This window comes from Equus caballus, chromosome 6, assembly GCF_041296265.1.
Source record: "Equus caballus isolate H_3958 breed thoroughbred chromosome 6, TB-T2T, whole genome shotgun sequence".
In the NCBI taxonomy this organism is placed as follows: domain Eukaryota; kingdom Metazoa; phylum Chordata; class Mammalia; order Perissodactyla; family Equidae; genus Equus; species Equus caballus.
This window is the reverse complement of record NC_091689.1, coordinates 60839193-60862336: the sequence shown is the minus strand read 5'-3', so window position 1 is coordinate 60862336 and position 23144 is coordinate 60839193. Positions and strand designations below refer to the sequence as shown.

General features: G+C 39.8%; 1 protein-coding gene across 2 annotated transcripts; it reads left to right on the top strand.

Moving 5' to 3' along the window:
* Nucleotides 1-676: 676 nt before the first annotated feature.
* LDHB (lactate dehydrogenase B) lies at nt 677-22722 on the top strand. Of its 2 annotated transcripts, XM_070269050.1 has the most exons (9): nt 677-981; nt 1339-1568; nt 3806-3937; nt 10955-11072; nt 12782-12955; nt 15024-15197; nt 18441-18558; nt 20750-20873; nt 22354-22722. In XM_070269050.1, the coding sequence occupies exons 2-9, from the start codon at nt 1404-1406 to the stop codon at nt 22519-22521; spliced, it is 1173 nt and encodes a 390-aa protein (XP_070125151.1). In that variant the 5' UTR covers nt 677-981; nt 1339-1403; the 3' UTR covers nt 22522-22722.
* The last annotated feature ends 422 nt before the right edge of the window (nt 22723-23144 follow it).

Here is a 23144-nt window from a genome sequence, read left to right as displayed (position 1 = left end):
GAGTCTGTGAGATTGCTATACCTCAAGTCATTTTAATTAAACACACACACACCCCAACCACACACAGACCTGAAGCTGAATCTTCAGGATAAGTCAAACTGTTTACTCATTCATTCATCATTCATTAATTCACCAACATTGTACTGAGGTACCAGGCACTGGGCTGGGTGTTGAAGGCACAGAGATAAACCACAACATGCAGGTTTGGAGTAGCTCAGGGACTACCAGAGAAACTGCATCTTAGTAGTGGCCCCATTACTGCCTTTGAGATCGTATAGACTGTAGAGAACGTCAGAGGTCAGGCACTAGACCTCACTGGTTTTGTCAGGCAACTAGTAGACAGTTAATGCATATTTGATGAATTGAGGTGGAAAAAACCCCACGAGTCATTGTTGCATCAAATGAACTATATCCGAGATGATGAAAATTGAAAATTCAGTTTTATTTTTAAAAAGATTCAGAAGCACCAATACTATTCCAGGGGAACACGCCACCACAATCTTGGCTAAGAACAAGGGTCCTCTAAAGTTGAGCTGGAAAGCAAAACAAAAATTTATTCTATTTGGACTAAATCTATTCAAACAAGAGTGTGAGAGCCCAGAGCAGTCGAAGATGATCAGGTTTCAGAAATAACGCGGTGTGTGTGTTGAAGAGCCTGTAAACTGTGAAAGCGACCGAGACCGGAGGCCGCCTCAGCCACCAGAAGGTGACCTCCTCATTTGGGGAGGGCGCGGGCGTGCGCACGCTTGAGCCCTTGTCCTTGAAGGGGATTGAGCGAGCGGAGGGGAGGGGTAGGCGGTGCTCGGGTTTCCAATCACAATAAAGGAAGCTAAGAGGCTGCCGGGGGGGGGGGGGGGGGGGGGGGAGGGCCCGCCTCCTCCTCCTCCCTCTTTGCGGATCTTGAGCCGAGGAGACGCACGCAGCTGACATTGTCTGCCTCGTGTGACTCCTACAACCGTCTCGAGAGCCTTCTCTCTGCTGGTAGGTTTCAGCTCAGGACCCTGAATCCTGGCTCACGGGCAAACCCGGTGGGATGTGCAGGAGGGTCCTTGTGTAGCAAGACTCGGGGAAGGACCAAAACAAAAAGGGCTTCTGTCCTCTGGGGCCTTTAGTCCTGAGCATCCGGGCTCGAGCCTTGAGTCAACCCTCGGGTTTGGGGCGGCAGGCGGTGCCCTCGGCCGGGGAGCAAGGCGGAGCGAAGGGGCAGCCACCGAGCTTTGTCCCTCGCGCAGCCGGGCTCGCCTGCAGCTCTATCGGGGGAAAGACTTGTTGCATTTGTACCTAAAACCTGGGCCCTACGTGTCCTTGATCGGTTTATGGCGGCCGCATCACCTCCAGTGCCTGCCGGCGGGAGTCCGGACACGTGCCTGAGGAGCTAGGGGAGGAAGAAGGAGCCGGGTGACATGCGAAGGCTGGCTGATCTTGAACGTGGGTATTGGAATCTCCTACCCCGGGAGTGGAGAAATGCGCCAGCTTTCGCCGGGCTGAGGGTAAAGGATGATCAGCAGGTTTGGCCCTGCGCTCCAGTCTTTACCTGGGTACAGATGCCGCCCTTCCCGGAGCCACAGGTCCGTTCTTTTCTAGCCTTTTTTCTGGATGGTTCGCGTGTTTTTGCTAACTTTGCCAGCTTTGGGTGTTCAAAATAAGGAAGGCCTAGACTTTTCCCTAGAGACCTTCTCCTGGGAGATGTGTGGTGGCTGCTTCCCCTTGTGACCTGCCCTCCCCGCTTCCTGCGCCAGGACGAAGAGGTGACCTGTGGGCGGCGAACAGTGCAAGCTGCAATTGGGGCCCGGAGAGAGGGGGAAGGGGAGGGCTGACGCTTGTTTGGTGGAGGAATTAGATGGCAAACGTGGCTTTTTAAAAGGTTTGAGTTGAGGGATATTCTGTAAAGAATTATGAAGATCTTTGTTAAGATCTTTGAATCTAAGGCACTGGTTTATTTCTGATGATGCATTTGGGGGGAAGGATGTAAAGAACCCAGAACCGAAAGTTTTTACCCGATCATTCTTGTTCCTTACAGCCACCTCTCTGATCTTGGCACAGGCCTGCATATAATATAGAACATTTTCTGCTAATCTTTTAGAGCGTCTATTAAGGAAAAATTAAAGAAAGACACTTTTCTCCAGAAAGATCTGAAAGAAAATCTGTACTGGCTCAAGCCTCTAAATTATAGTTTCTGAAATTCCCAAAATTAATTTAAAAAGTGTGTCTGAACAATTAATCTGTATTTCTATAACAACCATTTCTGGATTTTTGTTTTCCACTGTTTGCTGCGTTCCCTGTATACCTAAAGGATGTTAAAAAACATACCAGTTAATGAAAATAAACTTAATGGAGAAAAACTGTTCACCTAGAAGAGATGCAACATTCTTTTGATTCTGCTGAAAATGCAGGACATGTGTGGATGTCGTTAGAAGGGCATCCATTTGTGGAGGCAGTTGCATGCCATTGTATATTTCTTTTTTCTTTACCACCCAGGAGAAAGCTGCAGATGTGCTCTGTAAAGGCAAAATAATCTCTCAATGTAGTCCCTAAAATTGGGGGGAAATATTTTTAGGGAGAATAGCTATAGATCAAAATAGTTGTTGCACAGCCATCTCCAAATTCAAGTACTTTATTTCACCTTAGAGCTTTACTCTTTCTTAACATTTACAATTGCTAAAGTAATTGTTCCTTAGTCCACTGCAGATGAGAAACAAAAAAAACGAGACTGGCAAGCGGAATTACAGTTTGAAACAGGTCCAGGGGCCTCTGACACAACAGTCTGACATAAAAAGTAAAAGGCAAACTAAAATAATAATCATTATAATGGGTTATAATTATGTGATACGCAGAAAGAGTTTACTTATGATCTGTACCCTCTGTCTAAGAAGGCAGGGCAGTATATTTTGTATACAAAATTGCCTTGGAATTGATGTTTATTTTAATAAATTTGCCTTTGTTTTAGTTATTCAGAAAATGCACCTGATTGCTGACACAGATAAATTTGGTGTTACCATATAGAATGTTTTCAAACAAATTTCAATTGTATTTCATTTTTTTGGCTTCCCGCCCTCCTTTAATGGCTGGAAAGAAGCTGATTCAAGGCTGATATTCTTGCAGTGGGACCCCCTGAAAGGAGAATGTATTAAGTGTCTGTCCACCTTCCAATTAGCTTTCAACGTGCGCTAAAAGAAATTCAGAGTAATGTTTTTGCAGATTTTGCAAAATATTATTCATTGCCATTTTGTTGTCACTGTATTTAAGCACACATTGTAGAGCCAGTATGCTGTGACACATTTTAAGTAAGATTTAAAGAAGAACCAGTCAGTTCCTATCTTCCAAGAGTGATAATAACCATTAGTTGTAGAAATTATGTTCATAACTGTCTATTAATTCTTTTAGACCAAGCTTAAATATGGGTTAATACTGCGCCTTAACTTAGTTTACTTAGTTACATATAAGTTCCTTATGGGGGGACTAGAAACAAATCAGTTACTTTGAATATAAATATTTATGTCTTTTAGCCAGTAAATGAAGAGCCATAAGACAGAATTGTTACAACTTGGTAAATACTAACTGGAATCATAGGCCAAAGAGAAGAACTTGAATTCAGATGGGCTTCATGGAGGTTTTCGTCTTGATTAAATTCTCCATTAAATGGGTCACATGGTTCATTAAAATATATTCTATGTTTTAGAACAGCGTGAGGCTAACTTTGACCTGTACTTTAGTTCAAAATTGCAACAGTTAACATTTTAAAGATTATTCCGATTCAGGTTGCATGTGTAAATGTATGTATAATGTTTTGATTCTTTTCGTGCAGTGCAAGATGGCAACTCTTAAGGAAAAACTGATTGCACCAGTTGCGGAAGAGGCAACGGTCCCAAACAATAAAATCACCGTAGTGGGTGTTGGACAAGTTGGTATGGCGTGTGCCATCAGCATTCTGGGAAAGGTACATTTCAAGAACACCAAAGATGAGAGTTTCAGCATGTGTATACAATCTCTTTAGGCACTTCAGAATTTTACCATATCTTTAAAAGATAAAAGATTTTTTTTTCCTGAATAATTTGAAGTAAGTTGTAAACATGATACTGTACCTTTAAATACGTGAGTGTGTTTCTCCCATGAGAATGATACACTCCCTATGACATGGTGGAGTTCTTGTACTGAGGGAACTTAACATTGATAGAATACGATTATCTAATATACAGTGCCCAGATTTGAAATTCTCTGGCTGTCAAAATCATGCTTTTTATAGCTGTTTTCACCCCAATCCAAGATCATACATTTCACATACTTATCATGTCTCTTTATACTTTAATCTGGAACTGTTACTCGGCCTCCCTTTGTCTTTCCTGTCTTTGGCATTTTTGAAGAGTCCATATTAATTTTGTAGAACGTCCCTTAATTTATGTTGGTCTGATGTTTCCTTGTAATTAGGTTCAGGGTAAATTTTTGGGTGGGGTAATGACTAGGTGATGTCATGTCTTTCCCGGGGCCTTACATCAGGTGTTCGACTTGTCTCTACTGGTGGTGTCTGAGAATCCTCTAGTTGAAGTAGTGACTGCAAGATTTCTCCACCGCAAAGGTCCCGTTATCTTCTGTAATTAATCAATACAGTGGCTTCTTGATGTCATGGAAATATCCTGTTATGCCCTTCAAACTTTCACCCAATATTTCATTTTGAAATAATTTCAAACTTACAGAAAATTGGCAAGAATAGGAAAAAGAGTAAAGCTTCCACAGCCACTTGACCCAGATTTACCAATTCTTAACATTGCTATATTCTCATTATCATTCTCTCTGCCTCTCTAACCATATACATGGATTTTTTCTGAACCATTTGAGAGTAAGTGTGGATATCATACGCTTTCCTTCTAAGTCCTTTAGAGTACATTTCCTGAGAGGACATATTCTTACATAATCAGCACAGTTATCCACATCAGCAGATGTTACACTGGTGTCGTATACTAGATTTTCCTTATATAGCCCCATAGATGTTTGGCTTGCCTCATATATACCCCTTGTGGTTCAAACCACAGTTAGCTTTCTTTAGTCTCCAAGGACTTTTGAAGAAGGAGCTCTTTTCTTATTTACCTCACTGAATCCATTCTTTGTTCTTTCTGAAGGCTGCCTTAAAGTAGGAACACCTCCCCCCGCAAATGCCGCCTTGCCTTCAGTAGAGCACACTGTCCCTTTGTGTCATGTGGAGGCTGCCTGAATAACTCCTAGCCAAGCATATTTCTGTTTACAAAGTTTAAATTCTAAAGGAACAAATTCTGGATCTTTACAGAGAAAAAGTTACCAAAGAAATAACTAAAATATATAGGGCACACCAATGAAAATTTTATTCTTTTGCATTTTTTTCTGGCTAGTTTTCAGGGACTAGGTGCCTGTGATTTAGGATAGCTGCTTCCCAAGATACAGGAATTTAAATAGTCACAATTTAGTGATCACTGTTCATACCAGTAAAACAAAAAGTATTCCAGCTTATGTTTCCTTTTTATACATTTATCGGGTGTATACCATGTTTGTACTAGCCCTGTGGTCAGTAGTTAAGATAAAGATTTGGGTCGCTCACCACTGCAGCCCAGGTTCCTTTCCTGGTTTGGACCACACCACCATCTGCCTGTTGCCATACTGTGGTGGCTGCATGTTGCTGTGATGCTGAAAGCCATGCCACCGATATTTCAAATACCAGCAGGGTCACCCATAGTGGACAGGTTTCACCGGAGCTTCCAGACTAAGACAGACTAGGAAGAAGGACCAGGCCACTCACTTCCAAAAATACTGGCCATGAAAACCCTGTGCATAGCCATGGAGCATTGTCTGATAGAGCGCCAGAAGGTGAGAGGATGGCACAAAAAGACGGTAGGGTTCTGCTCTACTGGACTCAGGGTCACTAGGAGTAAAGATTGACTCCATGGCACTAACAGCAAACCATGTCAAAGTGTTTTAACAAAAATCCTTCATTTTAAACAACAACCTCAGGAAATGGGAACTGTTTGTATCCTGTTTTCAGACGACGTAGCTGAGGCTTAAAGAGACTGAGGAGCCTGCCCACAGTGGTAGAACTGTATTTTGAACCCAGGGCTCTGGACTTGTAACCATAGAGACTCCCCAATTCCTTTTGTTCTGTGCTAGTATTTGGGCAGTTAAAAACACAGGATATTAATAGTAGCTAAAAATTCTTTTCCTCGTGCTAATTTCAAAATTTAGACCTTTCAGGAAACTGTTGCTGTGCTATCACCATTCTGTAAGGAGTACCTCTATGGTTATTTTAATTATAAATTTAAAATCTTAACTGAATAATTTAGTTGAGACTATCCGCGTTACGTAATACTTTGACCCAATTCAAGGGCTTGAGAGAATAGACCCTGCTGCTAACACAGTGGGAATCTTCCAATTTAGACGCTGTGAAGGAATGACTGCCTTGTTCAAGGACCATTTTACTAATTAAAAATGTTTAAATCTAATTTTAATGGGTAAGGATTAAAGTGCTTCAGCACTGTTAGTAATATTTGGTAAGGGTTATAAACCCTGCTAGTTTAATAGAGACAGGAAAATAGCGTCGACTCTGTCAGGCGTCTGTATTTGACCTCACTCCACAAAAGTTCCAGGGGGTGCTGTCATCTATATACTACTGTTGGGAAAAAACAAACTCAGCAAGATTAAACAACTTGGTTAAGACGCCGCAGATAGTGAGTGCAGATGTGGCCTTTTTGAGTCCATCACTGGTGTCTCTACAGAAGGCACACATTGCTTTGGCCCAGAAAATGAGGGACACTAGAGCATCAGATGGAGAGGCTGAGGAGGCCCATGAAGGCAACTGAGGCTCCACCGTGCTATGACCCACCATTATGAATTGTTTTCTGCTTCTACTCTTGCCTACTCCCCACCCTTATTGCCAACATAATAACTATAGTGAGCTTTTATAAAAATGTAGCTCCCCTCCTTAACATTTTCCAGTAGTGTCACAGCGCACATGTACCACACACACACATAAAAACCTGTGAGGTGTCAAGGGTCTCTCCCTGCCTGTCTCAGAGCAAGGCAGTGGAGTGCACAACGCCAGGGGCACCATTCACAGTGTTCGTAGCACCTTCCAATGCAAGGTGGTGCTAGTGTCTCTGACTTCATCTCTTACCCTCTGCCTTCTTTCTTCAAAACACCCATCTTATTTCTGCTTAAACTCTTTTGCTTGATTTTCCCTTCACCTGAGGTGTCTACCCTAGACCGTCACTAACTTGACTCTTTCCTGTTATTCATAGCAGGTCTTCCCCAACTGTCTGGTACAAAGTAAACTTTCTTCCCAGTAACTTTGACATCACCCTGCATGTGTTTGTCACACTTCCATCATCAGCATCCTCTTAAATTTGTTGCTTAGTTCCTAGTCCCTTCCTGATGCAGCCACAAGAGCAAGGACTTTGCCGAATTTGTTCGTTACTATATTCGTGATTAGTAGAATAATGCCTGGCACATTCAGTAATAACTATGTATTAAATAAATGAATATTCCTGCTATTACTAAGAGATTGCACTTATATTTGGTCAAATTTTGATCATAGCTTTTCCTCTTTCATGGCTCCTACTGCCAAATAGGACTTTTGCCTCACTACCAATCGCAGGCTCTGCATTGTAGCTGCCAAGACCTCATCATGTTGTCAGGGTCACGTAGAGCTTACAGGCAAAGTTATTCTACCCTTACCCTCGGTCCAGCTGTTTTTCGTTTGAGTGTCCGTTCTTGATTCAGTCAACTGTCGCCATGTTCTTATGATACAAACAGAGCATAAGAAGTCTCTTAGAAGGAGCGATGTAATTGCAGACATATCGCAGAGCAGTTTTTGCGGTGCAGGACTTGACTTCAAAGTGGAACTTAATTAAAGTTTGATATTTATACAAGAATAGAAGGGTTAGTGGAACAGACTAAAAGCCCAGAAACAGGCCCCAAAAGTAGTTAGTAAGATAGAAGTGGCATTCCAGAGGAAAAGAAAAATAAATTACTGAATAAATGGTGCTTGTCCATTTAGCTAATTATTTGGAAAAAGTTATACCTTTTCCTCCCACAAAATTTCCTGCAGACTGAACACTTGAATATAAAAATGCAACCATCAAATTAACATTGGGCATTGGTGGCAGTATTTATTAGGGAAGAGGACCAAGAGGCAGATTATGGCTGTGAATGGTCTACACAAGACTTGAAAAGACATTTTTATAATATGTTAAACAAGGTTTCAAGAGTGATGTTCTTGGCTTCTAACTGACCTTGTTCCGTAATAAGTTACTGCGTTTGCAATTAATCTAAGCCTTGCTGTTTCAAACATTTTAAAATATGTATTTACAGCTTAAGTGAAATATATATGGTAAATTCATAGGCTGTCCAGTATGTGAAGACAGGAGGAGATTTATTTCAGCCAAACAGCAGTGTCAGTACTTAATCACGCGTCCTCTATTTGCCTGTCTCCACGCTTGGAGGATATTCAGTCGTGCAGATGCAGCTAAATTCAGCGCTGCAATTATTTTTTTTTAAGTGTTGGATCTCTTCCTTCCTTGCCAGCTGAGTAGTGTGCACTTCTCAGCCAATTCTCTACGCCCACGGAAACAAAAGACAGCATCCGAGATCCGGTGACATCCTTTTCCAGTTAAGCCCCAAATTGTTTTGCCCTGTTTACTGCAACAGTACACATGTGATGTTACTAAAATAAGAGTAATATTCCTAGTGCCCAGTACCTTGACAGAATGTTATGGCTTTTAAGTTATACTGTATTAATTTAGGGCTTAAAAAACAAATGAGGGGCTGGCCTCATGGCCTAATGGTTAAGTTCCATGTGCTCTGCTTCAGCGGCCTGAGGTCACAGGTTCGGATCCCTGGCGCAGACATGCAGTGTCGGCAACCCACATATAACGTGGAGGAAGAGTAGCACAGATGTTAGCTCAGGGCTAATCTTCCTCAGCAGAAAAAAAGAATAAAAAAATCACAAAGGAGAGTTTTGTGTGATCTTGTCAGAGGCTGCAGAGGAACGAAACCATTTTAAAGTGTTAAAACGTGTTTAAGTAAAAATGGATGAAGACTAATGCCAGTATTTGACATACAGGGAAATGAGAAAATAGTTACGAAGTGATCCCCAACTCATAAAATGGTCTTGTCAGAAGTTTGCAGAGAAATCAGTCGCTTGTGAGAAAGAACACACTCAATCACAAGGAGGCTTGAGTCTCAGAGAAAACCTCACAAGCAAGCCTATTGTATCGTGCTTCTTGAGCCTAGCCAGCCCCTGGGATGCTAGAGGCAAGGCACGGTGCTCATTCTTTGGCTTCTACAGGGAGGAGGGTGTGCTTTGCTGGAAAGCTAAAGTGGCTCAAGTTTCCTTTTTGGCCATCTCCGCTCTCTCTGCTTTTTCCTCTGCTGGTCAGTGCCCTTCTGATACCTCTAGTTCCGTCCTAGGCTATTTCTGCCTTAGCCTTCAAAGGGCTTCCCAAACCCCAGTTACCTACCCTTTTTGCCCATCAACACCCTTCACCTGTATAGCTAATCGCACTCTCCCTAGGAGAGATATTTGCATTTTTAAGTGGGCTCCAGTGTTGATATATTATATTCAGCTCGTTATTTTGTTAACAGCCCTGTAAAGAGTAAAGGCAGGGACTCTAGTGACATTTCACTGGAAGGGATAACTACTTTTTAAAGAGTTTGCAAATTATGAGTTTCCATATGATAACCGAATTTCAAAGGTGAAAGTTTGTTTAAATGTGTTTAGATTGACACCCTCTCCCCTCTTTGTTACGAGATGAAAAGATCAAAGACTTGCTGAAGAATGTACATGATTACTGAAAGAGAGTGTCCAGGGTTTTGTTTTTTCTCCCACTATTCATGTAGAGATAGAGAGAACCTATAAACATAAAATATGTTACATATAAAACATGTTCTATAGAACATAACAAATTATGATACTAGATCAAGATTAAATAGTATATTTATTGATTTAGGGTTTTATTTTGGATGAGCAGCACAGGATGACAGTTGTTGAAAATGGGAACTCTGAGACTGGGCAAGTGCTGGTTGATGGTGTGTGGCGAATCTGCTAGTCCTGGACCACTCTGTCCATAAGACTCTCCCCCTTTTGCCCACCAAGACTTTCAAGTTGGTCAGAGCCAACCTGAGGATTCCAAGCTTCAACCCGGGCTTCAAGTCCAACTGTAGAGTGAACTCAAACTCTTGATGGTTTAAACCAGATCTGTCTTCTCAGCAACGCCCCCCAAACTGAGGTGACCTTCGGGATGGATAGACTGCCCGAGGTTTCTGGGTCTGGGTGAGTCTCTTTCTTCACCACTGCTCCCCATTAATGTGAAGACTTGTGTGCCCTGAGGCCACTCTTGAACTGGGTTGATTTCATCTGGAATCTTTTAGGTCTACATATTATTTTTTTATTTTATTTTTTTAGTTATCTTATTGAGGTCACATTGGTTTATAATATTGTGTAAATTTCAAGTGTATGTTACTGTATTTCAGCTCCTGTGGACTGCCTCTTGTTCACCAGCAAAAGCCTAGTTTCCTTCCATCGCCATGCATCTGTGCCCCGTTACCCCTTTTGCCCCACTCCCTTCCCCCTCCCCTCTGGTAACCACCTATCTGTTCTCCACATCTATGTCTTTATCCTCCACATCTGAGTGAAATAATATGATATTTGTCTTTCTCTGCCTGTACGTCTACGTCTCTTTAAAACAACTTGTATCATGCTAATTGGACCCTAGTTAAATACTAGAAGATGAGATTCTGAAAAATCTCTTCTGTGTCTTAAGTTCACTATTCAAGACGTTTTATTAAGACATTGTTTAAAGAGCACAGCTAACTCCATGATGAAATTCTCGAGGTTTTTAGACTTGGGGTATTTAGCCATTTAGAGGCTCTCTGGGTTGTTCTGTAAGCTGATATCCTTGAGTGGTTTGGGGGACTAACACCTGTTTTGTGTTTCTAGTCTCTGGCTGATGAGCTTGCTCTGGTGGATGTTTTGGAAGATAAACTCAAAGGGGAAATGATGGATCTGCAGCATGGGAGCTTGTTTCTTCAGACACCTAAAATTGTCGCAGATAAAGGTAGTTTCCTTTCATGCGCCAAGTGATCTAATAATAAATAATATCCTCACTCCCTGATAGAAAATTAGTCTTCCGTCTTGGTGGATCTAGTGTTGGCACTTTCTTCTTTCCTTCTGGGTCCAGTTCATCTTTGAGGACAAATGCAAGTGTTAGCTCTGTAAACCCCCCACCACATCCCTTTCACACATTTGGTTCATGACATTTTAGTAACTGGTGTCATAATGCTTGTTTACATGTATCTGAGAACAGGAATATTTTAGATCCAAAAAAACATTTGTGCAACGTCATTTGAGTGCCTTGAAGAAACCAAATAAATTTATATCTGGCCGTCTCTCTTCTGCTTTTTTTTGTTTTGAGGAAGATTAGCCCTGAGCTAACATCTGCTGCCAATCCTCCTTTTTTTGCTGAGGAAGACTGGCCCTGAGCTAACATCTGTGCCCATCTTCCTCTACTTTATATGTGGGACGCCTGCCACAGCATGGCTTGCCAAGCAGTGCATAGGTCTGCACCAAGGATCCAAACCGGCAAACCCCAGGCCGCTGAGGCAGAGCATGCGAACTTAACCGCTGTGCCACTGGGCCGGCTGCCTAGCTGTCTGTCTTCTGGATTAGCACATTTAGGCAGTGATTTTGCCACCGCACCATGGCTGTGCCTAAAGGTATAAGAATGTGGGCCTCCAAAATAATTTCCAACAATACTCCTACTACTAATAGCTGGTTTTCATTGAACAATTAGCATTCTGGGTACTGTGTGAAACTTTGGAGGTCTCATCTTACCTCATCTTTACAACCACCCTATGAGAGGTCCTGTCTGTTACCTCCAGTTTATGGGAGAAGAAATTGATAAAGTGTTCATAACTGTCAGAAGTCACATAGCAACAGTTTAATTTTATGAATCATCCATAGCTATTGAGTCTAATGATCCCATCAAATCATAATGTCTGTGTATTTTGGGAAAGGATGTGCTTCCTTAAAATGAGTATTAGAGGGCCCGCCTGATGGTGCAGCAGTCAAGTTTGCACGTTCCGCTTCAGCAGCTCTGGGTTCACAAGTTCAGATCCCGGGCATGGACCTATACACTACTTAAATCAAGCCATGCTGTGGCAGGCATCTCACATATAAAATAGAGGAATATGGGTATGGATGTTAGCTCAGGGCCAATCTTTCTCAGCAAAAAGAGGAGGATTTGGCTGTGGATGTTAGCTCAGGGCTAATATTCCTTGGAAAAGAAAAATTAAGTATTAGAAAGTAATGTCTGGCCAAGAACAAACCCTTCAGCACCTTCTTTTCGCTTCATAGGTTGAGTTAACATTTTAAGACTAAAGGTACCTTTGAATTGCTTTTATGTTGGAGGGCGGCCTGTTGAACTTTGGACTCACTGTTTACACTTTGTATTATTGCTGGCAATCCAATATTCTCTAAAGTCAAGAGCATTTTGAGTTTGTTAGCCAGAAACATAATTTAGAGCCTTCCTTATTTCCTTGGTCCATTCTCTGAGCCAGTTTTATGGTTGGAATGCTTCCATGTAGCCCAAGGAGGAAGAAGCCACAGGGGCATTGCACTTCAAAACCTTATAATACAGAAAACGGAATTCTCATATCAGTTCTAGAAGCTTTTGTGTGTTTAGGTTTCTAGAGCATATCATATATGCTATGTTTGGATGAAGAGCTGTATGTATTTAAAGTACCTTTTTTTCCCTTCTCCTTCAAGATTACTCTGTGACCGCCAATTCTAAGATTGTGGTGGTGACTGCAGGAGTCCGCCAGCAAGAGGGAGAGAGTCGCCTCAACCTGGTCCAGAGGAATGTTAACGTCTTCAAATTCATTATTCCTCAGATCGTCAAGTACAGTCCTGACTGCATCATCATTGTGGTTTCCAACCCAGGTATGATTATAATGCCTTGAGGTTCACTTCGGTTAAGTTCAGTGTTTTGTTTTATTTTGTGTTTGGAAGTTAAAAAAATCTCTTCCGATATTCACTACCAGAAGCAATTCATGAATCTTCTGTTATTGGCCTCAAAAGAGCAGTGTTAGCACAACAAATGGCACTGTCTCAGGCCAAATGCTTACAAATGCAAGAGGAGTTTTATATGAAGCAGTTTCATCTGTTGGTTTCATCTGGGTTTGTTGTAGAGTCGAAAAGCTTTTCAATTTTCTATCAAGATTATCCTGGGATGCATGCTGAAATATTTGAATGTAGCTCCAACTTGGAAGAAGCATTTTAGCGTATATGACCTGTTTGCCAAAAAAATGCATTCTGGTGGACTTCTCGCTAAAACTCTTCAAAATTGAATCAGATTGAATTTGACAAGAAGCATGTAAAAACCATCAATCAGTCCAGTTTTAAAGGGAGTCATGGACTGTACTGATGGACAAACACATGCTAACACCAAATGCTATAATGAAAGCTGCTTTCCTTGCTAAATCAACATTTGCAGAATAAACATTAAAACTTCTGATTAGAAAGAATTGCATTTTTCCCCCTAACGAGTCAAAATTCACTCTCTATTTTACACTTTTTTTGTCTATAATTTGCCACCAAGCTTATTGTTTATTGGTGAGCATAGTAGATATATTGATGAAATGGTCAAACTGACTGTCTCTGAGACTTCACATACGGACAGATTGTGAATAAGAATCCAGGGAATCCTTAATAGTTTATGGAATATTGAGAGCTGGGAGTCGACAATGACAGAGATTATTTTAGTACTATTCCTATTCTCTGCAGTCCTGGACTGGGGGTTACTGAATAGTTCAATCTCATATATGAACCTTCTCATAAAGGTATGGTGGCAGATAGATGCAGAACAGGAATGACAAATAGCTGGCACACAGGAAGTTGTTGCATCCTGTGTCTAAGGCAGACGTGATTAACTGGTTATACAACTTTCTAGGTATAGCTTCAAAGCCTTAACTCTCCCGGGAGTCACTCCCACTGACTCAGAGTCTCCAAGGAAGAGTTTCTAATCTCCAGTACAAAATGACCTTAAAATATCTTAGCTAGTGTCTGTATATGAGTGTGGAGGTGGAGACTGCAAGATTAACCCCTTGAAGGGCCCAGCCCTGTGGCCGAGCGGTTAAAGTTTTGTGCATTCCACTTTGGCAGCCCAGGTCCATGGGTTTGAATTGAATCCTGGGCGTGGACCTACTCCACTCACCAACCACACTGTAGAGGTGTCCCACCTACCAAGAAAAAATAGAGGACGATTGGTATAGATGTTAGCGCAGGGCAAATCTTCCTCAGGAAAAAAGTGAAAAATGAAATAAAAGCTTAACCCCTTGACTTGGTTATGTGCACATTTTCCCGCTGTTTACAGCTTAGGCTTATGGGCTGTGATCCTCTCTAGACCGGTAAGTTTTACCTCTGGGCAGACTCGGGGCTGTGTACACCAGAATAAAGGTTCTCTCATAGAGGTCCTTTCATTCAATAGTAAAAAATGTTAATAGCTGTATTACCAGAATTGTTACTGCATAGTATATTGTGCCCAGGAAAATTAATAGTAGCATGCTTTGATAATTCAGTGACTAGTGGCTTTTGGTTTATGATGACAGTCATTACAATCATGGAATGTTAGAATTGGGAGAAACTTAAGTGACGATCTAATTCAAGCGTTATTCTCTTTCTTTTTACATATTGTAAGTTAATTAATCTGTGAGGCTCTTATATATTCTTGTTTCAAGTGATAACATAAATTTAAAAACCACAATATTGCATTTTTCATGTTTTGTTAATCTCTCTTAATATAAGACATAGAAGTTTTTTCTTGTTTCGCTAACTCCCATGATCTCTAAAGTATTTACATCTTTGATCTCTAAAGTATTTACGTCTTTCTGGCCGTGTCTCATTGGGGAAGGGGGAAGTGGGAGAGGAGGAAGCAGGGCACCCACTAATTGGCATAGCAGTCAAAATCAGTTTTGATTCACTTAACATGTATCATTCCTAAAATTTTTAGTGGATATTCTCACATATGTTACCTGGAAACTAAGTGGATTACCCAAGCACCGTGTGATTGGAAGTGGCTGTAATCTGGATTCTGCTAGATTTCGCTACCTTATGGCTGAAAAACTTGGCATTCATCCCAGCAGCTGCCATGGATGGATTTTGGGAGAGCATGGCGACTCAAGCGGTAAAAAAAAATGCAAAAAAACCCCTAGTATTTACTGAATACTTACAGTGTTGTTCTTGCCATTGTGAATTTTTTGTTTTTAAATTTTATTTTTATATATTTTCACATACTTCACATTACAGATAAGTAATTTGTGGGAAGCTGCTTTAGTACTGATTAGGTAAATATCTGATTCCTCGTCAATTTTTTGCCTGCTAAGATTAGTAGCCATTAATGATTCTTGGCTAAATAAATTGTTGCTATGATAGTTGTCAAACATGACATTCTAAATCCATCATTTCTTCTATACTTATGATTTGTATTCTACTGTAAGGGAGAGCTTTCTCTTCCCTATTTATTTATTAGTCATTTGTATCAATGTGGACTCAGATTTTTATTTTATTGCACAATTGTTCTGTCACTATCATTGTAATATGCAAATTGTCCCAGAATTGGCCAGTAATAGGCTCCTCAAGCTGGCTTCTGTGTCTTTTTGACACGTCTCATCATTTTTTGAGCCCTTCCTTGCTTTCTGGAGCAATAAAGTGCAGCAGGCTCATCTTATACTTTTCCTTTCCCAGCACGAGAACTATCTGTTTCTTCGATGAGCCCTGTTTCCTTCTAAGAGGAATAATATTTAGAAACCAAGATCTGGGCATAGGTGTGCTCACACTCCTGGTATATCTTTGCTTCGAGGCCCTTTCAGCGGGCAGAACTATTATATCCATCATGTTTATTGAAGGAGGAATGAATTGGCTAACAAAACCTTTTAAATAATCAGTGTCTACTGTTCTATTACGTAAAATAAATCTTGCTTCATATGAAATCTGATTTTTAATAAACCATTTATCATAACTATCAATCACTTAAGTAGTATGAGACCATATAATAAATCTCTCAAATGTTTTCATTAGGAATTTAAATAGAATTGTGGGACATAAATTAATCATTGTAAAAAGATCAACATTAAAATTATATTGCACTTTTATTTCTTTTATAATACCTTGTTTTGAAATGGTTAAAAAATCCATTTATTTTAAATGTTTTAAGTTAATATTTCTCTGTTCATTTAAATTGTTTCTGTTCCAAACAATTTTATGTTGAAAACATTTATGAACAATTCTGATTGTATTTCATAACTCTAAGCCTATTTATTAAACCAAAATACATTGAATAGGCTTATGGTATAAAAGTGTAATGATCCAAAACATTTTAATATTAACGATAATCTGTATTTTACTAAATTCATATCTGCCCTATATGCAAGGAACTCTTTTCTCCCTCAAAGGTTAGGGTATAAATTTCCCTTTGAGTTTAGTGGTAGTGTGTAATGTGATTCTTAGTAAAGAGTTTACTGTGATATTCTAAGAATTTGGTCTTACAGTTACTACATTTGTGCTTTTTTATATAACGCAGATTTTTTTTTTCTGGCACATTATACTGCTTCATTCAAGAGTTCCTAATATCCAAGGATTTGTCTGAATTTGTGTCCCATATAAAAAGTATTTAGTACAATGTCCGGTGTGCAGTAAAGGTTCATTAAGTGCCAGTTATTACAATTATATGATTACTTAAACCACAATTTGGAAGTGATGGTACATGTCTTCTGGTTCAAGACTTTCATTTTAATGAGGGAAAAATTGAGGCAAAGCAGGCAATCCTGGCCTGTTGGAGATCCTTTAGCTAGTTAGTGGCATAATGACAACTAGCATCACGTCTTCTGACTCCCACCCAGTGTTCTATCACTCAGGACTGTAGTGTTTTTTCCAAAACATCATTTTTTTCTTATTTCTGTGTTGATCTATATTGTGTTCATGAAATGAAAGAGAATTAAACCATGCTCATGTAGGCATGATTATGTAGGTTTCATGGTTTTCGTCATAGTCTGTGAAAATGCCTTAGTTTTCTCAACACTTAGTCTGAATTCATAAAAGTTGGAGACTAAAAGGGGGTCTTACTTGGCCACAGGCAACTTTGCCCTTCCTAGCTGGTTTCAGCCATACTAGGCTACGCCCTCCTTTGCTCGTATTTCCAGAGTCTACGATGCTGTCCTCCAAACATTCTCTGAGGAGCACATCTGTTTTTCAAGGTCCAGTTCAAATGCCTACTTTTTGTAGGCCTTTCTGACACTTTTTTCCCCTAAATTAAGTAAACCTTTATTTATGTTTAATTACATCTTCTCCATACCTCTGTGAGAGCTTATCCCGTTGTGTTAGTTTTCTTTACTTGCCTGTTTCTACCACAAAGCATGTCTTTATTCGTCTTTGCACACCAAGGTCTTCAATTATACTTTTGTTGGGGCAGGAGGTGTTAAGAGTAGATGAGGTGGCTGTTTTGGTGCATCGAAGCCTCCAAGAGATACAGTCCAGGATACACAGCACCTTTGTCTGCTGTGCTTCTGGAAGCATTCTTCAAGGAGAATATTTGATTCAGTTAAGACCAGAAAAATTCACTGTGGTTACATGGAGTTTCTTTGAAGAGATAAGATGACCTTGGGGCATTAGAAGACCTAGAGATAATTAGACTATATTTGGGTCTTATCCAAGAATTTTTTTGGGGCTGGCTCCATGGCCAAGTGGTTAAGTTCGCACGCTCTGCTGTGGTGGCACAGGGTTCAGATCCTGGGCGCGGACATGGCACCACTCCTCAGGCCACGTTGAGGTGGCGTCCCACATCCCACAACTAGAAGGACATGCAGCTAAGATATACAACTCTAAGATATACAACTGTGTACAGAGGGGGTTTGGGGAGATAAAGCAGGGGAAAACAAAAAAGATTGGCAAGAGTTGTTAGCCCAGGTGCCAATCCTTAAAAAAAAGAAATAAAGGAAGATTGGCAACAGTTGTTAGCCCACGTGCCAATCTTTTAAAAAAAAAATTTTTTTTTTCACTTCAGAAGAAAAGAGCTTACATTAGGAAAACAGCAGGAGGAAACTTAAGAATTCCTCAAACCAAAGTTTCAGATAGTCCCGAACTAGTCTCCTGTGATTTCAGAAACTGAGAGAGAGGCAAAGAACTTCATATTCTCTGTAAGCAGGACACAACTTTTCTGTTTTGTACCAAAGTGATTGAAAGTTAAAAGATCAGACATGTGATTATTTGAAGGCAATTGTCAGCGTTTTGGAGGAACTCTGCTGGAGTCTATTGTAACTGGAGCAGTCCCAGTGGGTATTCAGTCACTTACATTAAAGGTGAAATCTGGACTAAGAGGATTTTTTAAAATAGTGTCAGAAATGTATAAAATATTTATCCTTTTTTTTGACAGTGGCCGTGTGGAGTGGAGTGAATGTGGCAGGTGTTTCTCTCCAGGAACTGAATCCAGAGATGGGAACGGACAATGACAGTGAAAATTGGAAGGAAGTGCATAAGATGGTGGTTGAAAGGTAAGTGGAAGGGCGCTTGATTGAAGATGATTAATTTCATCTTTACTTAGATAAAATTATAACAATTTTCGTGGCCGCCTGCTCAGATAAACTGTTGATATAATAAATATGCGCTGTTATCTTCCAAAACAGACAAGACTAACTTACGCTGGTCAAACTTGCTATTCCAGTCCCCCTAGGGAAAGCAAATATTTTTCTAGAGAAATTCTGTTCCAGAAATAAAGGAGCAGAGCACAGAATTAACAAGTGAAAAGGGCTTTCAAATTACCTCCTATCAGCAAATGAGTTTGAGTTAACTAGAAAGGTAAACCTAGACACTATTAGTCAGATAGTTGCCTAAAATAAATACTTGCTGATTGATTGCTAAAAGAGTAAGTTGTGCTGTATTTACCTGTGCACACTCACACTCAACTGAAGATGTCTCTGTTTTCTTCCATTTTCTTTCTACTTTTTTTGTTTAAGAATTTTTTTTTTTTTTTTTTTTTTTTTGCAGGGAAAGATTTGCCCTGAGCTCACATCTGTTGCCAATCTTCCTCTTTTTCTTTTCCCCCCCTCCCAAAAGCCACAGTGCATGGCTGTATACCCTAGTTGTGGTCCTGCTAGTTCTTCTGTGTGAGCCGCTGCCACAGCATGGCAACTGACAGGCGGGCAGTATGGCTCTGGGCCAGGGAAATGAACCCTGGGCCGCTGAATCAGTGAGAGCGCCAAACTTTAACCACTAGGCCATCAGGGCTGGCTCTCTTTCATTTCTTTTGAGACTGTTCCTTTTGTTACTGACCATCCTCTTTCTATGAACTTCATGCTTATCATGAAATAAGATGTCATTTGGACTAAAGAATATGGGCATGGATTTAAATCGTGGCATGGACACTAACTATATAGTCTTCAGGAAGCCATTTAACCTTTAACTTGATTTCTCAGTTTTCTCTGTAAAGTTATATGGTAATATAATTATTGTAAAAATTGACTAAAAACACACACATCTATGCACACACATATCATTGATAAGCATTCAATAAATGTTAGCTATTATTATTTGCAGAGAATTGTTACAAAACTAACTGATGTCTCAAATATGGAATCATTTTGTTTAGTTCAATTTTAATGATTTTTTTCCCCAGGAGTTTGACCTATATATGGAGAAGAAGATCCGTTTAAAAATTGAAAGGGGGGTGCTGCCTGGTGGCACAATGGTGAAGTTTGCACATTCCGCTTTGGTGGCTAGGGGTACGCTGGTTCAGATCCCAGGTGCTGACCTATGTACCAGTTGTCAAGCCATGCTGTGGCAGGTGTCCCACATATAAAGTAAGGGAAGATGGTCATGGATGTTAGCTCAGGGCCAGTCTTCCTCAGCAAAAAAGAGGAGGATTGGTGGCAGATGTTAGCTCAGGGCTAATCTTCCTCAAAAAAAAAACAATTGAAAGAGTCCTTAGCATTTCAATTAACATAAGCCCTTTATAAATGAGAAATCTAGGGCTCACCCAGGTAGTGTAACTTGCCCAAGGTCTTCCAGTCAGCGGTAGACTGCATTAAATCTCAACTTCATAATACTCAGTTACTCCTGCTACCTCTCAAGTACCAGTGCCTTGGTGGGTTTCGAGGTGTACAATTTGTGCTCAGAAAATTGCCAGACAAGATATTGTCATCACTGTGCTCTTAGGTTAGTTGGTCACAGTATTTTAGGTGACAGTGGTAAGTGGGACCTCAAAATTGAGGTATATTTTGTCCTTTGAATGTGAAAGTCCTTTTGCTTTCACTGTTTCCTCAGTTCATTAATATCTTTGGAAATATTTATGTTTGTCACTGTTTCCTCAGTTCATTAATATCTTTGGAAATATTTATGTTTGTGAATAAGATTGATTGAAAAGTGTACATGTTTACCATGGTGACTTTATAAACATTCACTTATATAGTAAGCTATTTAAATTTATCAAAATGTTTACGTAGTGCTACCGTGTAGTGTTGAAATTTTAAACATTTTACCTATATATTAACTCATTTAACAGACTTTTGAAATAGATACTATTGTTATCCTCATTTTACAGAAGAGGATACAAGCAAGAAAGGGTAAATAATTTACTCAAGATTACACAGATAATAAGAAACACAGCAGTAGTCAAACCCAGAGTCTGGTTTCAATAACTATTGAGTCTCAGTTCAATGATCCCTTTTATGATTTTGTTTTTCTTAGTGCCTATGAAGTCATCAAGCTAAAAGGATACACCAACTGGGCTATTGGATTAAGTGTGGCTGATCTCATTGAATCCATGTTGAAAAATCTATCCAGGATTCACCCAGTGTCAACAATGGTGAAGGTAAGAAACTGTTACAGAATATAAATGTACAAAATAATCAAATAAACTTATAAAAAATATAATGCGATTTCTAGTATTCTATAAATAGATTCATTTAAAGAAGGACCAAAAGCCTCAGCTCACAGTTACTTTTGTATCTCAAAGTTTTATGGAAACCTCTTTTCCAGCAGAAGTCTAGGACAAGGACACAATACTTATACAGGCAGAGACATCCAATAGATTTTTATAATTCTCCCTTGTATGATGTGGCAAATTAAATATTAACTGAGTCTTATTCAGCATGTTCTCAAAATATATGATCATTTGAATAAGTATAATAGAGTTTCGTTTCAAGTTGGTGTCTTAAACTGTGGGTGGCCTTTGATGTAGCACCTGATACCTTAGCAAATTTAGTTTAATTCAAAAGCTAGGGAACATTCAAGTAGAAATTGATTAAACAAAACTAAAATTTTATTAAAACTTTATGTAAGATAACTGACTCATTTTCCACAAGTCAGGGGTGAAAAAGTAAGGGAGGAGTGGCTGGCCCCATGGCATAATGGTTAAGTTCAATGTGCTCTGCTTTGGTGGCCCAGATTTGTGGGATCGGATCTATGCCACTCACTGGCCATTCTGTGGCAGCGACCCACATACAAAGTAGGGGAGGATTGGCACAGATGTTATCTCAGGGCAAATCTTACTCAGCAAAAAAAAAAGAAAAGAAAAAAGGGGGGAGGAATACAATAGAGTTAAAACATGGTGTTGAGTGTTTGTTTTAAAATACTATAACAAAATCTTAAAAAGCAAGTGTGGCAAGAATTGGATAATTACTGAGTCTTGAAGTGCATATATAGGAATTTGTTTATTCTCTCTACTTCAGGGTATGTACAAAAGTTTTGAAAATTAAAAAGTTTTAAAAATATTAAAGTAACTTTAATATACTTACATAATATAATTAATTATGTAGTTAAATCGACCTTGTGAATAAATAACTTTATGGATTGGTAAAGTGTTTTGGAAATTGGACTGTTTTTTCAGCAACTCTTGCATGTTGCAGGAATCTTGCCTTTCAGCGGCCTCCAACTACTTTTTTGGATCCTGCAGGTCAGCTACCACCTGAATTTCCCTCCCTAAGTAAAGAATTCTAAGAAACAGGATTTCACGAAAAGTAGCTCATGAAGAACCATATTTAAATACAATCTGAGTTGAAGGCATATATGTCAGATTTTATTAAAGTGTGTCTAAGCAGAGAGAGATGTCAATAAGTTCTATTAAGTACTTAGTACTTTCTCCTAAATTTCTAGTTTTATTGTAGTGTATATTTGTGTATTCTGTGTATGTTCCCAATTTGGAACGTAAGTAGTAGGGAAATATGAGGCTGTAAGTGATGAAAATTAAAGAATGAGCTTGTGCTTATGAGATTTCCTGCTCAAACAGGACCTGTGATCATTCTTACCTTTGGCTTCCTTTCTTAATCTAAATGCTATTTTTGCTGTGGCAGGGGATGTATGGCATTGAGAATGAAGTCTTCCTGAGCCTTCCATGTATCCTGAATGCTCGGGGATTAACCAGTGTTATCAACCAGAAGCTGAAGGATGAGGAGGTTGCTCAACTCAAGAAAAGCGCAGATACCCTGTGGGACATCCAGAAGGACCTGAAAGACCTGTGACTACAGGCTTGTAGGCTGTAGATAATTAGGAACTACAATGTGATTAAGCATGAGCCTTTAGTTTTCATCCAGGTCCATGCATCACAGTGTGCTTTTATCTTCCTGTATATGCGAATCTGGGCTCACAGAATCAAAGCCCATGCTTGGTTTAATGCTTGCAATATGAGCCCTTGAACAAATAAAATCAACTGTGGTAGCGTGCTTCTGTTTCTGGGATTCTTTCTTTAATGATTTCTGAAAGATTTCAGTCACTTGTTCAGATAATTCTATCCTCACATCATAGATTTCCCTAAATTCTATCATCTACGTTCCATCTTCTATACCCCTCCACAAAAATTCTTTGTTGCAACATGTATAATGATTTTGTTGTTGTCCTGAGAATACCGTTACCATTTTTTTTAAAGGACTTTATATTTTTTTAGAGCCGTTTTAGGTTCACCCCAAAATTGAGGAGGAGGTACAGAGATTTCCCATATACCACTTGCCCCCACACATGTGTAGCCTCCCTTATTATCAACATCACTGGCCAGAGTTGTTCGTTTGTTACAATCGATAAATGAACATTGACACACCGTTGTCACCCAAAGTCCATAGTTTACATTAGGGTTCACTCTTGGTGGTTT